This window comes from Nematolebias whitei, chromosome 19 (genome assembly GCF_014905685.2).
Source record: "Nematolebias whitei isolate Nwh7 chromosome 19, NemWhi1, whole genome shotgun sequence".
NCBI lineage: Eukaryota > Metazoa > Chordata > Actinopteri > Cyprinodontiformes > Rivulidae > Nematolebias > Nematolebias whitei.
Window position 1 is genome coordinate 18,450,117 of NC_056516.1, and position 14,348 is coordinate 18,464,464.

At 40.6% G+C, this 14,348-nt stretch overlaps 2 protein-coding genes across 3 annotated transcripts; both read right to left on the reverse strand.

The window, feature by feature from the left end:
• Window positions 1–3,270: 3,270 nt before the first annotated feature.
• On the reverse strand, window positions 3,271–8,126 carry LOC119425869 (cytochrome c iso-1/iso-2-like). Of its 2 annotated transcripts, none has more exons than XM_037693423.1 (3): window positions 8,041–8,126; window positions 7,688–7,865; window positions 3,271–3,442 (listed from the first exon to the last, which is right to left on the reverse strand). In XM_037693423.1, the coding sequence occupies exons 2-3, from the start codon at window positions 7,854–7,856 to the stop codon at window positions 3,297–3,299; spliced, it is 315 nt and encodes a 104-aa protein (XP_037549351.1). In that variant the 5' UTR covers window positions 7,857–7,865; window positions 8,041–8,126; the 3' UTR covers window positions 3,271–3,296. The 2 variants fall into 2 exon arrangements, with proteins under 2 accessions (XP_037549351.1, XP_037549352.1); XM_037693424.1 differs by having other exon boundaries at window positions 8,025–8,054.
• Window positions 8,127–10,807: 2,681 nt separating this feature from the next.
• Window positions 10,808–11,873, reverse strand: npvf (neuropeptide VF precursor). Its single transcript, XM_037692944.1, has 3 exons — window positions 11,712–11,873; window positions 10,968–11,338; window positions 10,808–10,880 (listed from the first exon to the last, which is right to left on the reverse strand). The coding sequence occupies exons 1-3, from the start codon at window positions 11,871–11,873 to the stop codon at window positions 10,808–10,810; spliced, it is 606 nt and encodes a 201-aa protein (XP_037548872.1).
• Window positions 11,874–14,348: the final 2,475 nt, after the last annotated feature.

Below are 14,348 nucleotides of genomic sequence, written 5' to 3' on the forward strand. Positions count from 1 at the left end.
GCTTCCTTTGTTACTCCCTGCAAACACAGCACAAGCAGTCATAAAGAAAATAAACACTATTTCTGCTTTCCGAGCTCAACGCTGTCGTTTTTTCCTTTGCTCCCTGAGCGTCTCCTCTGAGCAGGAGGAACTTGTTGAGGCTCCACACTGCAGCAGCAGATGCAGCCACCGCTGTAATTCCAGCCGCCGAGACAGAATTAGACCACTCCACTGACCCAAGCCAACAATAGTGAGGCTGTCACAGATTTCATTCACTCACACACAGTAAGGTCAGATTTCAGCTCAGCTGGTCAGTGCACGTCCATCATTAAAGACTGGGATGTGCAGCGCAGATGCTGTGATGTCTTCATTTGTCCTTCAATCTTAAAGAAGCACATCATGTCCTGCAGATTAAAGTGAAGTACCACAAACAGGTCCCTCCTTACCTTCTTCTTAAACTGGGGGTGCTCCTCACACCTAAATAAAATGTGCAGCAGTCCCAGTGAAGGACCGAGGCATGCAGCCTGAGAGGATAATAAATTGGATCTACTTATCGACCAGCTTCTTTCCCCTTCGCCGGTCAATGACAACACATTTGTGGATGATGGAGCCTGCTTTTCCTCCTCCCCTGGTGGTCACTGTCCTGTAGAGGCCACTGAGCGGACTCAGTCCCAGAGGGTCCTCTGGATCAGCATTAACTGTTGATCTGGACCGACTTCAGGACAACTGGATCGCTGGAACTGGATGACATTCCGAACGTACTGGCCTGGCACGGATTGTGTCCATGCTGGTGGCCACTTTAAAGGAATAATGGCGCCCTCTGGTGGATAGTTTTGGTAATATAAATTAAATCTGTTTTCCTTGTTACATTGATTTGAACGTTGATAATGTTCTGAACATGACAGGTGGAGAAAAAAAAAAAACATTATTATTACCTTTAGTGATTTAAAAACATTTATTCCAAAACAATTTAAAAAAATGTATTAATTATGTTAGTGACTCGATGCTTCCGTTTTGACATAAATGTCACTTCAGGTCTGAAAGGAAGACATGTTGTATCAAGTCTTAATGGATTTAACTGGAAACGAGCAGTGAAAAGTAATACTGTGGAGACAGAAACACACCTGAAATATTTTAATTATCTATGTTAAATGTGTATAATCTAATTCACAAAGGCATTTTGAGGAAGGTATAACAAGATATAGTATTGACTAGTAAAGAATATTATAGTATACATAAATATTGATTTGATTTGCATGGATTTTGTTGGATCCAGTTTGACTGAACCGCTAAATTATGATGATTATTCAAAAATAATTTTTGGTTCACACTTAAAATGATCAAGAAAGCTCATCAGAGACTCTACTTCCTCAGGCGGCTGAGGCGAGCTGGTCTGGGAATCTCAGTCCTCACCTCCTTCTACAGGTGTGCAGTGGAGAGCATCCTGTGCTCCAGCAGGAATCAGCCTCCCCACCATAACAGACATCTACACCTTCAGATGCAGGAAGAGAGCCACCTGCATCATGAAGGACTCCACTCACCCAGCACACACACTTTTTGGAGGAGGTTGTGGAGCATTAAGTGTAGAATCACTAGACTGAGGAACAGCTTCTACCCTGAGGCTGTTAGACTCACAAATCTCTAACTAGAATAATCACTGTGAAAAACCACATCATGTTGCTGCTGATCTGTTTCATGTTGTTGCTGATCTGTTTCAATGTTGCTGCTGATCTGTTTCATGTTGCTGTGTTCACTCGTGGTCATCTGCTCACACAGACTCGTGTTCGTGCTGCTGTTCAGCATACTGTGTTTGTACTACTAGTGCATAGTGTATTTTAGTTAATATTTTTCTTAGTTCATATCTTAGATCTTATTACTGTTATTCTTTTACGTTTTAAACTTTTGTTGGATGTAACTGGGACCCTGTGTACACAGTTTTGTTGACAAATAGAGTCTTGAGTCCTTGAAAATGTTTTACAGTGGGTTGCACGAGTAATCACCACCCTTTACTGTATTGTTTTCGTTCTTACAACAGCTTAATTGGACTTTTAATTTGATTACAAGTCATGATTTTTACCAAAACTACTATAAAAAATAATTACCACACAATCCGTTAAATTTGATCCATCTGTAAGCAATCTAAAGACCAGATGATCCCAGTACATATCCAGAATCAACACTGGTTCAACATCAAGAGAAAGAGAGATAATGACGAGATCATGAAGACCAAGGACCTTTCTACATGGGTCTGAGACAGTTGTGAAGAACTGCAGATCAGGTGTGGTTTATAAAATATATACTAAACCCTGAGCACCATTAAATCCATCAGGGAATGGAAAGATGATGCATTCACAACAAACCAATGTAGTCCATCAAAAGTCATGGATCAGATAAAGATGGCATTAATCTGAACATCCAGGAGGCCAACGATAACCCTGATGGAGCTGCAGCTCTTCTCAGATGGGCGTGTCTGTCCATATGACTGCTATAAGCTGCACAGAGCTGGACGTCATTGAAGAGAGGCAGACGTTCTGTGGTCAGATGAGACTGAAGATTACACCAAGCCTCACACAAATCTGACATCTCCCTGAGAACACCATCCTTATAGTGAAGCATGGTGGTGGCAGCATCATGTTGTGGGGATGGTGCAAATTGGAATTCTTGACGAAAACTGGAGTTTTCCAGAACTTTGACAATTGGATGGAGAATCCCCTTTTTCACTCATCACTTTTCAGATTGATACATTTATAACACTTTATTATTATTATTAGAATTCTTTAAAATCTTTGTACCCTCTTCATTAATTTTTTTTTATTTTTATTTTTTTAGAAGAATTACTTATAATCAAATTCAAAACCCAACTAAATGTGTGGCTGTAAGGCAATACATTAGAAAAATGACAGAGGAGGGATGAAAAAATAAAAAAAATAAATGAACAATTGCATAAGAGGACATTTTACCTTCTTGAACTACAACATTGAATAAAATCCTATCAGATTCGATCATTTCAGATGAATAAAAATAAATCTAACACAATCTAATCATGTTTACACACCACAATAAAGCTAACAGTGTAGATGCTGTCAGAAGAAAGTCAAAGTCACTGAGCAGAGATGCAGCAGATGGCGTGAACAAGGAAGTAAAATGTGAACCTTCTAGAAAATCTACAAAACTGCAAGAAGGATGACTCATGATAATTAAAAACAGCCATAAAACATCATGACTTAGCACTTTGCCAACACCTAAGCATGGAAATCTTGAAGTAAAGACTGAAAAGGATCAAAGACGCCTCTGCTCGTGCAGTCTGGACCTGCGGATCAGGAAGTTGCAGCCTTCAAATAAGCGATCAGATCTGCCCTTTCACTTTTCTTCTTGATTCCACTGAACAGCATCTTGGTGCCCGGGATGTACTTCTTTGGATTTTCAAGGTACACGTCCAGAGTTTCTTCATTCCAAACAACGCCTACACACAAGAAAGAAAAAAAAACAACAAACCTAAATCACAACTGAACACAGATGCTGCATTTTTTTTTTCTAAAACACACAAAACAAAATAAAAACTGCCTCAGCTACATTCTCTCACATGCATGAACTTTTATTGCCTCGTGTTCGAATGTCATGAAGGAAAACTGCAGCTGCCTGTTCAGACCTGCAGTTCTCACAGTTCTGGTGCAGAATCTGGGTTTACTGCAGCAGAAACACCAGAAATGTTCAAAAACTGGAGATGTTCCCAGAAGGACATGGTTTTACAACAGGAATGTACTTGTCAGATACACAATTAAAGCTCATTATAGTACAATGGTCATTCTGTGAGTAATGTTGTCTTTGACTCTTTTACACATAAGAAATGACTGATGTGAGACATTTCAGTGTTAAAACAGCAGTTAAACATTAGTGCACTGCTTGAAATCTTCTCATACTTACCCATACTTCTCATACACTAGATGAGTGGTTCTCAAGACCAAAGCAAAATGAGTTCAGCTCAACAGTAATGGAGGGTGGGGATCATATTTTTACACAATTGTTTTCTTTTACTACATTAATGTCAATTAAAGCTATCATGATCTGTGGTATGTGTTGAACCCAATGTGCAGACAGATGAGAGGAACTCAATGGTAAAAATAAGAATATTTCTATTAAACAGAAAAAAAGGCTGATGTGGCAGCAAATGTTACATATATGAGCTATAGACATGGAGGGAGACAGAGCATGACACCTTGACAAGACAGTCCACGGACAGGGGACTGACAAGGAGACGGAGAATATATAAGGACAATAACGAGACACAATGACGAACACCTGGGGTGATTGGGATAGAGGACAGGTGAGACAGGAGCAACATGAGGGAGAGCAGGAAAACTAACGGATCACAAAACACACACACCGATCCTCTCAAAAACAAAGTGAACAAATGTGTCATTTTTTTTTCTTCAGGTTGCTCTTATAAACTTAGTTTTTTAAATAAAGACCAATCAAAAAGAACCATGCACTTTAGAAGAACAAGTGTCTGATTAATGAACAATAGATAGAAATAGAACTGATTAAAAATCTTCTGAATCGCTCTTTGTCTGGCCTGTCACCTAGAACCAGTCTGCCTTGGGAGACCCTACCAGGGGCAGTTATACTTGCCTGACAGCATAGCTCCTAGGATCATTCAGGTGCACAAACTCCTCCACCACGATAAGGTGCCAATTCAAGGAGGAGGAAATCACTTTCTGAACTATAAAAAATACCATACCATATAGAGCTCTTAAAACAGCAACAAGGCCAACCAAAGTGCTGTACAATAGAAACAAACAAGCACAGCGGACAGGAAAACAAAATAAAAATATAGATACAAATAGCAGTGGATAATAACTAAATGGCCAACACTGTAGAATACATCCATCCATTATCTTTACCCACTTATTCCATTTTGGGTCACGGGGGTCGCTGGTGCCCATGTCCAACAATCACTGTGCGAGGGGCGGGGTACACACTGGATGGGTCGCAAGTCCATCACAGGGCCACATAGAGACAAACAACCATTCACTCTCTCATTCACACCTAGGGACAATTTAGAGTTACCAATCAGCCTAACATGCATGTTTTTGGTCTGTGGGAGGAAACCGGAGCACCCGGAGAAAACCCACGCATGCACGGAGAGAACATGCAAACTCCACCCAGAAAGGCCCCTGGACCGGGGTTTGAACCAAGGACCTGCTCGCTGAGAGGCAGCAGCTCTACCAGTTGCGCCACCGTGCTGCCAGACAGGATCAAAACTAATCACACCGTGTCAAAGGCAAGGGAATAAAAGTGGGTTTTCAGGTGAGACTTAAAGACTGTGAGTGTGAATGCCTGCCTGACACGCAGTGGCAACTCATTCCACAGTATTGGACCTGCAACAGAGAAAGCCCTGTCACATCTGAGCTTATGATAGGTTTCTGGAATTGAAGGTGAATGGGTAGCCAGTGCAGGGAGGCCAAAACTGGAGTAATGTGCTCTCTATGGCCTGTACCAGTTAAAAATTTGGCTGCAGCATTTTGGACCAATTGTAGACATGCAAAACAAAATTCTAAACAGAAGTGCATTGCAGTAATCGAGCCTGGACGTTATGAATGCATGGATCACTGTCTCAAGATTCTTTTTGGACAATATGGACTTCAGCTTAAACAGTCGCCTCAGCTGAAAAAAAACAAACAGGATTTAACAATCATGTTTACATGACTGTTAATCAATCAACCTTTATTTATACAGGTAAATCCCATTGAGCCTCGAGGACTCATTTACAAGAGAGACCTGATTTATTGTTAAGTTTTAAGGAAGGGTCCATTATCACTCCCAAATTGGTGACCCTTTGTTTCTCTAATGGAGCTAGAGAGGTAAAGTCAATGCAGTGGTTCATGAACGTGCCATTGGGATGGAACAAGATGACTTCAGACTTCTTCTCATTGAAACTTAAGAAGTTTAAAGCCATCCAGTCCCGGATGTCAGCCAGGCAGTCAAGAAGAGGTTGAATAGAGCGTGTGCCTCTGTGCCTCAGGGGGAAGTAAATTTGACAGCCATCGGCGTAGAAATGAAAGGGTATGTTATGATTGGGGAAAATAGCACCCAGTGGCAGCAGGTATAAAGAAAAGAGAAGGGGACCGAGGATGGACCCCTGCGGTACCCCCCACTGAAGCGCTGCCAATGCTGAACTGAAATCTTTGATACTGACACAAAAGGTTCTGTCAAAGAGGTAGGACCTAAACCAACTGAGGGCTGACACTGTGATGCCCACCCACTGCTCTAGCCTAGAAATGAGGACCCCATGGTCGATGGTGTCGAAAGCAGATGTAAGGTCCAATAGGACAAGCAGCACATAATCACCTGCATCAGTGGCTAGGAAAATGTCATTAAAAACCCTCAGTAGAGCAGTTTCAGTGCTGTGGAGAGATTTGAAGCCAGATTGGAATAACTCTAGGATAGCATGATCCTTCAAGAAGCACTTGAACTGAGACTCAACTATTTTTCCAGTAGTTTAGAGGTGAATGGGAGTCTGGAGACAGGCCGGAAGTTGGACACGACTGAGGGGTCAAGGTTAGTTTTTTTCAGGAGAGGCTGTACAGCAGCATGTTTAAAAGTTTTTGGCACCACACCTGAGGATAAACTGCTATTCACAATAGCAAGAATAAAAGGACCCAGAGTAGTAAAAACCTCCTTTAGAAGTTGATGGGGGACCACATCAAAGGAGGAACCAGATGGCTTCATGCTGCACATTACCTGCTCCAGAGAGGACAGAGAGATTGGCTCAAAGTGGTCAAATACAGCTGCACATTGAGATGGGATGGAAGGATCGTGAGCTGGTGGAGAAATAAGTGCCCGGGTGTTCGCAACTTTTTCTAAGAAGAAATGGAGGAAGTTCTCACACAGTTCAGTTGAGGCTTCCAGAGATGAAGGTTCACTGAGGTGTAGAACTGCGTTCAGGGTGGAAAAAAGAACTCGGGGGTTGTGGGAGTTGGAGACAATTAACTCAAAGAAGAATTTAGATTTAGCAGCTTTAACTGCTTTCTGATAACGACACCAACTCTCCCTTAGCATTAACAGAAACCCACTACATAGAACAGAATAGCTCGAAATGATCACAGTCTTCAAGGCTGCACTGACTTCTATGGATGGATGAAAAAGTGGATACTTTATTAGTTCAGCCTGCAGCTTTATTAGGACTGAATCAAAAAAGAACGAAATAAGAGTGGTCACATGCACCCTCCTTGTTGTGACCCACCCAGGGAGCACCACAGTTTAAGAACCACTGGACTTCATCTGATGACTGCATCTCATTAATGAGCAAAAGTGGATCAACTCAGAAAAAAAAAAACAGTTTATTGGTAAAAAAAAGTGGAGGTAAACTTTTAGTTTTTGTATTTGTTTGAATCAAACATTATTTCTTAGCTCTACAGACATCATTGAGAAATTTTCCTACCAGAAACTTTTAAAACAGGTGGAAAAGTTAAACCAAGCTAAAGATGTTGATTTGCCCAAAAGCCCAAAAGAAAAGCAGCTAATTTTATTGTCAGACAAGTGGAGTCATACTTCAAATTCAGTCCCTTATATTAACTTTACTAACTATTTATTGTGTTGGTATGACTTCATTTTAATAATAACATAGAAATATATATCACTTTACAATTAAGTATGCTGTCTGTTCAACTATAATTGATTTTCCTCCAGTTTGTCATGTTTTATTTACCTTTGTCGATGTTCGCCTGCGTGTAGGAGAAGCCTGGTGCCTGTCCCGTCTTCCTGCCAAACATCCCACTGAGGTTTGGGCCCTGCATGTGGCGGCCCCCCTGCTCCACCGTGTGACACTGGGCGCATTTCACGACAAACACCTTCTTCCCTTTATTTAAATCCCCCATGGCTGGCAGCTGATGGGGAGAAGCAGCAGGAGAAACACAGTTATCACGATCAGTGGAAAATGTTTATTCTCCAGTTTCCTGAGTCATATGTAAAAAGTTATCTTCAGAGTTTAAATAAAACAAGATTTGCTGCTGTGACGCTTAAAGCAATAAACTTTTTGAACGTACAAGTGGTGAATCCTACCGTCAGACAGGACTGTGTGGCTCAAACACCTCCAGGCAGATGCTTCCTTCTTCTACAGCCAGACGCTTGTGCAGCAGAGTCTTGTTGTTTCTGAAGCCCAGAGCAATTAGAGGAGATCTGTTCAGTCAGGATGAGTAAGCTGTAATATCCAAGTCCCACCCATTTCATAAAAATATAAACAAAGCACAAACCAGGTGAGGTATGCTGCTAATGCAGAGGTAAATTACTTTAAAATGCATCGTTTTAAGGATATTTCACAGCTGCAGGATGAACAAGTTGAAGAGATGAGTCATTTTTTTATTGTTTTTATTTCTTAAGCTTCCCACCAGGACAAGAAGCAGACATGGGAGCAGGAAGTTAAAAGCTCTTGGTTACTGTGGAAACTGAGGTGGAGCTGCAGCTGATTGGTCCTTTTCACCATCTGACTCACCTCTAACTGTCATTGAGCTTTCCAGGTTATCAGCGTTAACGTGTTTGTTGCGTAAAACACCAACGAAGAAGAAGTGAACCTCCTCGTGCACTGCGGGCAGTCCACAGTGAGAACAGGGAGGATGTTGCAGATCGTCTGTTTTGAAGTTTGTGTCTTGTGGGAGTTGAGCCGGACTTTTAAGGATCAGGTTTTTTTTGTCAGATCTGTTCTGGACGAAACTTCACTTCCTGTTTTGTTTTCAAGAACTTTGTTCTTTGCTTTGATTTTCCATCTCACTTTGCCATCCTCAGTAAATATATTTTGTTGTTGATTGACTGTAGATTATTCTGTTAGTTTAGCTCAAATGAAAGTTCACGTTTTGTTTGTGATTATTATTAACAGTCTTGATTTCCAGCATTTCTCCTTTGGGCCCTCCCATCAAACACCACATTTATGTGAAAAGACTTGCACTTTTCAATCTGCCATCCATGACTAACAAGGAAAATACTATTTTATCCCATTTCTTCTTGTATCTGTAGCTTTTTTTTGCTTTGATGAACATGTTCCCCCAGTCATGAACTAGAAATAGATAATTTAAAAAAGAAGATTAGATCAGGTCCGTTACACAAAGTTTGAATTTGATTGCTGAGAACAATCCCTAAACAATGAATTATTTTGTTTTCTGCTGAATGATTCAGCAAACAGCTGTTTGAATAACGCAGCTGCAGCTGCTGAAGACTTCACGAAATGGAAACCAGATTCAGGCTGTTTTATTGAGAAAATGAGATCTGAACCAGTAATTATGAAACAAACAAACAATAAACAAACAAACAAAAAAAATCTAAAGAATATATATTTTATACGATCGCACAAGGCTTACTATTAAATAAAAACAAGTTTTTAATCAATATTTTGTCAAGAATGTGTGCTTTTTTATGTTCATTCTTTAAATTTATGAAATTGCTGTATTTTTTGTGCTGGTGCAGCGGTTAGAGAAGGTGGGCCTGCATGTGATAGGAAGGTTGCCAGTTCTATTGAGGTGAAGTAAATTAGCATAACCCTACAGTCATTTTGTTATTATATCAACATGTTTTATTTATTTATTTGTTCATAAAAACCTTGCTGAGAAGGGTTTCTCCAGAAAAACACAGTTTTCTGTGTTGATCAAAAATGAACACATAATTGAAAATACTGCTTTGAATCTTGGAGTTGATTGAAGCCATTACATTTTTTTATTTAGCAAATTAATGCTCATTTATTACAAGTACAATGAAAAAATGAATCTCTTCTGATTAAAAATAATTGCAGGAATATAACTTTCACAAGCCTTTAATAATCTTTGTTTCTTTTTTCAGCTACGGTAAACAATTTAATAACAGCCTAGCGTTTTTCACTGAGTTGGGACAAATACACATATAACATGTACTTTTGTATATATCCACACAATATCACTTGTGTCTTTGTCTATTAATGGTAACCAGTGTAAAAGTAAACATCTTATTGTTTCATCAGGTCGAGGTTTAGGTTCTACAAGCCCCCATTTGTTTTTAAACATATTTTTAGATAAGAATGCTTATTTAAAAGGACAGTGTTTTTAAATATATCAAACATTTGTTTTTCTCCAATACCTGAAAATGTTCCAGCTTTTGCAAAATAAATATGTGAAATAAAATAAAAAAATAAAACTTCAGTTTATGAGTATTTGTCTCCCTCTGGTGGTCACCTAGTGGAATGACAGAAGCATTAATAAGCAGTAATTCAGTTTTTGATAAATAAATAATGTAGAGGTTAAAATTAATCTGTGATCTCATGATCAAGGTTCATTAATTTATTTATTCATATTTTAGTTTAAGGTAAATATAAAATCTGTTTTGATGTGATCAATACAGAAGACAAATGCTTTGATTTAAGTTTTGGGTTGTTCCCCCCCCCCCCCCCTCAGAAAACAAACAAACCAAAAAAAAAATAAAATAAATAAAATAGTTTAACTACCAATAACACATGAAAAATGTTGTGATAATTGTCATTTAAAACATTTTGTCACTGGTTCAATGTAAATTGACAGATAGTCCGATTGTCAAAGGTGAACTCAGACTTTAAGAAAACAAAAACAACAAAAAATACATCACTTTGCTCTAAGCTTTATTTTTGCTTTTATTTCAAAACGTCATTTTTATTCAGGAAGTGTTTCTAATCAAGATGACTTTATTCCTACAGATTACAACAAAATGTAAACACTTGTAGAATTGAACCTTTGCTTTAATATTAAACCTAAAACTTGCTGTTTACAGTTATAAAAACACTAAATGCTTGTTTTACGTGTTGACACAGACTTTATGCTCGGCCGACATGGATCCTTCATTCTTGAAAAGTTTTTTCTTCCATTTCATCATCTTCTTCTGAACTTCTTTTAAAGTCAACATCTTCAGTCCTGCAGAATAAAAATACACAAAATCTTACTTCCTCAAACATCTGGCCTGAGTAAAGAGTGACATTTAAAGAACAAATAGGTGCCTACCAGTGCAAACCAGTGTTTGATAACTGGTTGCTGGCCAGAGTCCTGAGCAGGCTCCAGTAGGGAACGTTTCTTCCAAATCTCTGTGGCAGCATTGGACTCGGTGCGTCTCTGATGTCGCGGCACTCTCTGCACATCTGGAGCACCTCCCAGGACCTCCCGAACCTCTGGGGCATGTTGGGGCTGGAGTTGGGCGCCCTGTCGTCGCTGCTGTCCCTGCCGAAGCGCAGGGGCATGTTGACGTGCATGTGGAGGGGTTTGGCAGTGGGGGGGTACAGCTTGATGATGGTCGGCAGGCTGATCTTGCTGGTGGTCGGCGTCACGTGGATTTTGAAGCTCTCCAGATCGAGACTTCTGCGGATTCCACTTGTCATCTGTTCAGAGGAGACGATGTCTTTTAAAATGTTGTTTCTTTTGGTGTGTTTCTTTAAGAACAGAATAATTTCGGTTGTTTTGTTGAACAAATTCAGAGAATTTTAGTTTGACATTTGGAGAAACTTTCAGTTTTCTGCTGCTGAAATAGAAAAAGTTAAACAAAATTACACTTTTATTTGTTGTTTTTTCTGTTTAAAAAGCAGAACAAAGACGGATATTACACTTCACACATGACTGAATGAGTAATTCCTCATTTAATCATTTAAAACGTCATCTTTCCTCAGATCCACCTAATCAATAGACTCCTAATCAACTGTTAAACACATCAGAAGCTGTTTTTAGCATCGACCTCGTCCTTTGTTTGTTTCTTACCTGCTGACGAGGCTGTTTTCTAACCGAGTGTCTGTCGTCGTTGCTGCTCTGCAAGGCCTCATCGTTGTGGATGGATTTACCAAAGACATGAAGGTCAGACGCTGCTGTCCCTCCGAGACGCCCCAGCATCAGCAGCGCCAGCAGTATCACCATCGTCAACATGTTTGAAACTTTGTCTGACCCTCTGGTCAGGGTTTGGACGCACTCCTTACTCTTATTTAAAACTCCTGGAAACCTGCGTCACCAGAGGTGCACAACAAAGACTGGTGCAGCAGATGGCACGCTCACCTACGTTTTTAGCTTCATTTAAACATTCCTGACTGGTCCACTAATTATATGGCTCAGGAAATAGAATTTGAAGAGGAATGTGTGCACTAATTGGGCTGCTGGATGAACTGGGTGCCTTTTGTTTGATTTGAAGACGAAGTCGCTGAAAACTAAATGCTTTTTGAAAAAAAATAATAAAAATTGACTTTTTCATAACCTTTACTCACTGTGTTGATCATACCAACTATAGAGCAAATAAAACAAATACTAATTTTTATATTAGCAATTAATTATCTGTGACTTAACACTGTTTTTAAAGTCAAACTCTAAAAGGTAAAATTGAATTTAATCACCATTTCAGTTCTATCCTTCCTGCTTCATTCTTGAAATTAAAGTTTAATCTTGTACTGCTGCCTCAGATGAACGTTAGGTCCATCAAAGCTTGAGAAAATAGCAAAAGAAATATTTGAGTATATTAACACATAATCCACAAGCATGACTGATTATGATGGTTTCAGTGTCAGGGCACATGGAGCTGGAGCCAGTGGTTTGGACACGGTGCTGCTGGTTCTGGGTGGGTGGGGTAGGGGACCCCCTCTGGGTGAGATACAAGTGAATCAGGATGTTTTCCTCTGGCAAGCCAGCCCACAACTACAGCAGTCCCTCGCTACTTCACGGTTCGACTTTTGTGGGTTTGCTCTGTCACGGTTTGTGAACGTATTGTACAAAAAACAATAATAATTTGTACAGAACACACGATTGTCAACTTTAATATTATTCATGTGATTGAGACAGTGGATACAGTACTGTCCAGTAAAAAGTTAACGAAAAACAAAATACTTCAGACAGGCGCCACCATTTTTCTCTCAATAAGCCTACACTGTATTCCCGCTCATAACGACCACATTTCCCAGAAGGCAACAGGGTCCCGCCCAGAAGCCAGTTTCCTTGTGCTAAAAAACTAGAGGTAAAGTTTTGATCTGATCTGAGCGGATACAGAGAAGCTGCACGTAACCCACCGAACCGGAACAGAACCGGAGCAGAACTGGAGCAGAACCAGACCTCCAGACCCATCAGTGAATTCTGAGAGCTGGTAACCAGTCTACATAGACATACAAGCGGGGACATGCCCAAGATCTGGTGGTCCATCCAGAGCCCATGGCCACGCCTTTCATATCTTTCCACCAGCCCACGAGGACCTCCGAGCGGGGACATGCTGGTAAGTAAAACGTAGAAGCTACTACACATATAAATATCTTGTTAAAATTAGTAGTTTTAAGAGTTTAGAAAACTAATTGTGGGCTTTGTTGCAGGGTAGGTCTGCAGAAACAGAACAGAGTCGGACCAGAACCGCTCCTGTTCTGCAGAGCTGGTGAGTAAAATTTAGTAGCTACACATACTGTACTGTATGTATGTTGTTAACATGATGTATGTTTAAGAGTTTAGAACATTGCAAGAGTGTGCAAAGGGTTTCTAAAACCTTAAAATATGCATACATAAATATATATACATAAATATATCCATCCATCCATCCATTATCTTTACCCGCTTATTCCATTTTGGGTCACGGGGGTTGCTGGTGCCCATGTCCAGCAATCACTGTGCGAGGGGCGGGGTACACCCTGGACGGGTCGCAAGTCCATCACAGGGCCACATAGAGACAAACGAGACAAACAACCATTCACTCGCTCGCTCACACCTAGGGACAATTTAGAGTTACCAATCAGCCTAACATGCATGTTTTTGGTCTGTGGGAGGAAACCGGAGCACCCGGAGAAAACCCACGCATGCACAGAGAGAACATGCAAACTCCACCCAGAAAGCCCTAGACCGGGGTTTGAACCAAGGACCTGCTCGCTGAGAGGCAGCAGCTCTACCAGTTGCGCCACCGTGCTGCCCACGTAAATATATATACAAACTAAAATAAATATAACGTCGCTACTTCGCAGAATTTTACTTGGTGGGGGTCGGAACTTAACACCCGCAATAAATGAGGGACTACTGTACTGTCTGTATTGTGCTGGACACTTGAAACTTGTCAGATTGTCACTGGGGTGATGTTAATGTCCAAGCTGATCCCACATCTGTTTGACTGGGAAAGAATCAGAGGATTGTAAGGTGCTGCAGGAGGTCTGCAGGTACATGGTGCGTGGACGGGTGAGTGCTTCTTAAAAGACTGCACCAGCGTGCCGTCTCAAGGGTACCATCTGAAGTCATACTACATGGCTCCACCACACCATGATACCAGGAGCTGACGTATCTGGACACATTGGCAGGGCCGCTCCTCTCCCCTCAGTGCCACCATACATGCACACAGTGGTCTTCCATACATGCACACAGTGGTCATCCATACATGCACACAGTGGTCAT

Coding starts and splice junctions, on each gene's coding strand:
- npvf (XM_037692944.1), bottom strand. CDS start 11,873: ATGTTGACGATGGTGATACTGCTGGCGCTGCTGATGCTGGGGCGTCTC. Junction 11,339..11,711: donor GAAAACAGCCTCGTCAGCAG/GTAAGAAACAAA, acceptor TCCTCTGAACAG/ATGACAAGTGGAATCCGCAG. Junction 10,881..10,967: donor TCAAACACTGGTTTGCACTG/GTAGGCACCTAT, acceptor TTTATTCTGCAG/GACTGAAGATGTTGACTTTA.
- LOC119425869 (XM_037693423.1), bottom strand. CDS start 7,856: ATGGGGGATTTAAATAAAGGGAAGAAGGTGTTTGTCGTGAAATGCGCC. Junction 3,443..7,687: donor GCAGGCGAACATCGACAAAG/GTAAATAAAACA, acceptor TCTTGTGTGTAG/GCGTTGTTTGGAATGAAGAA.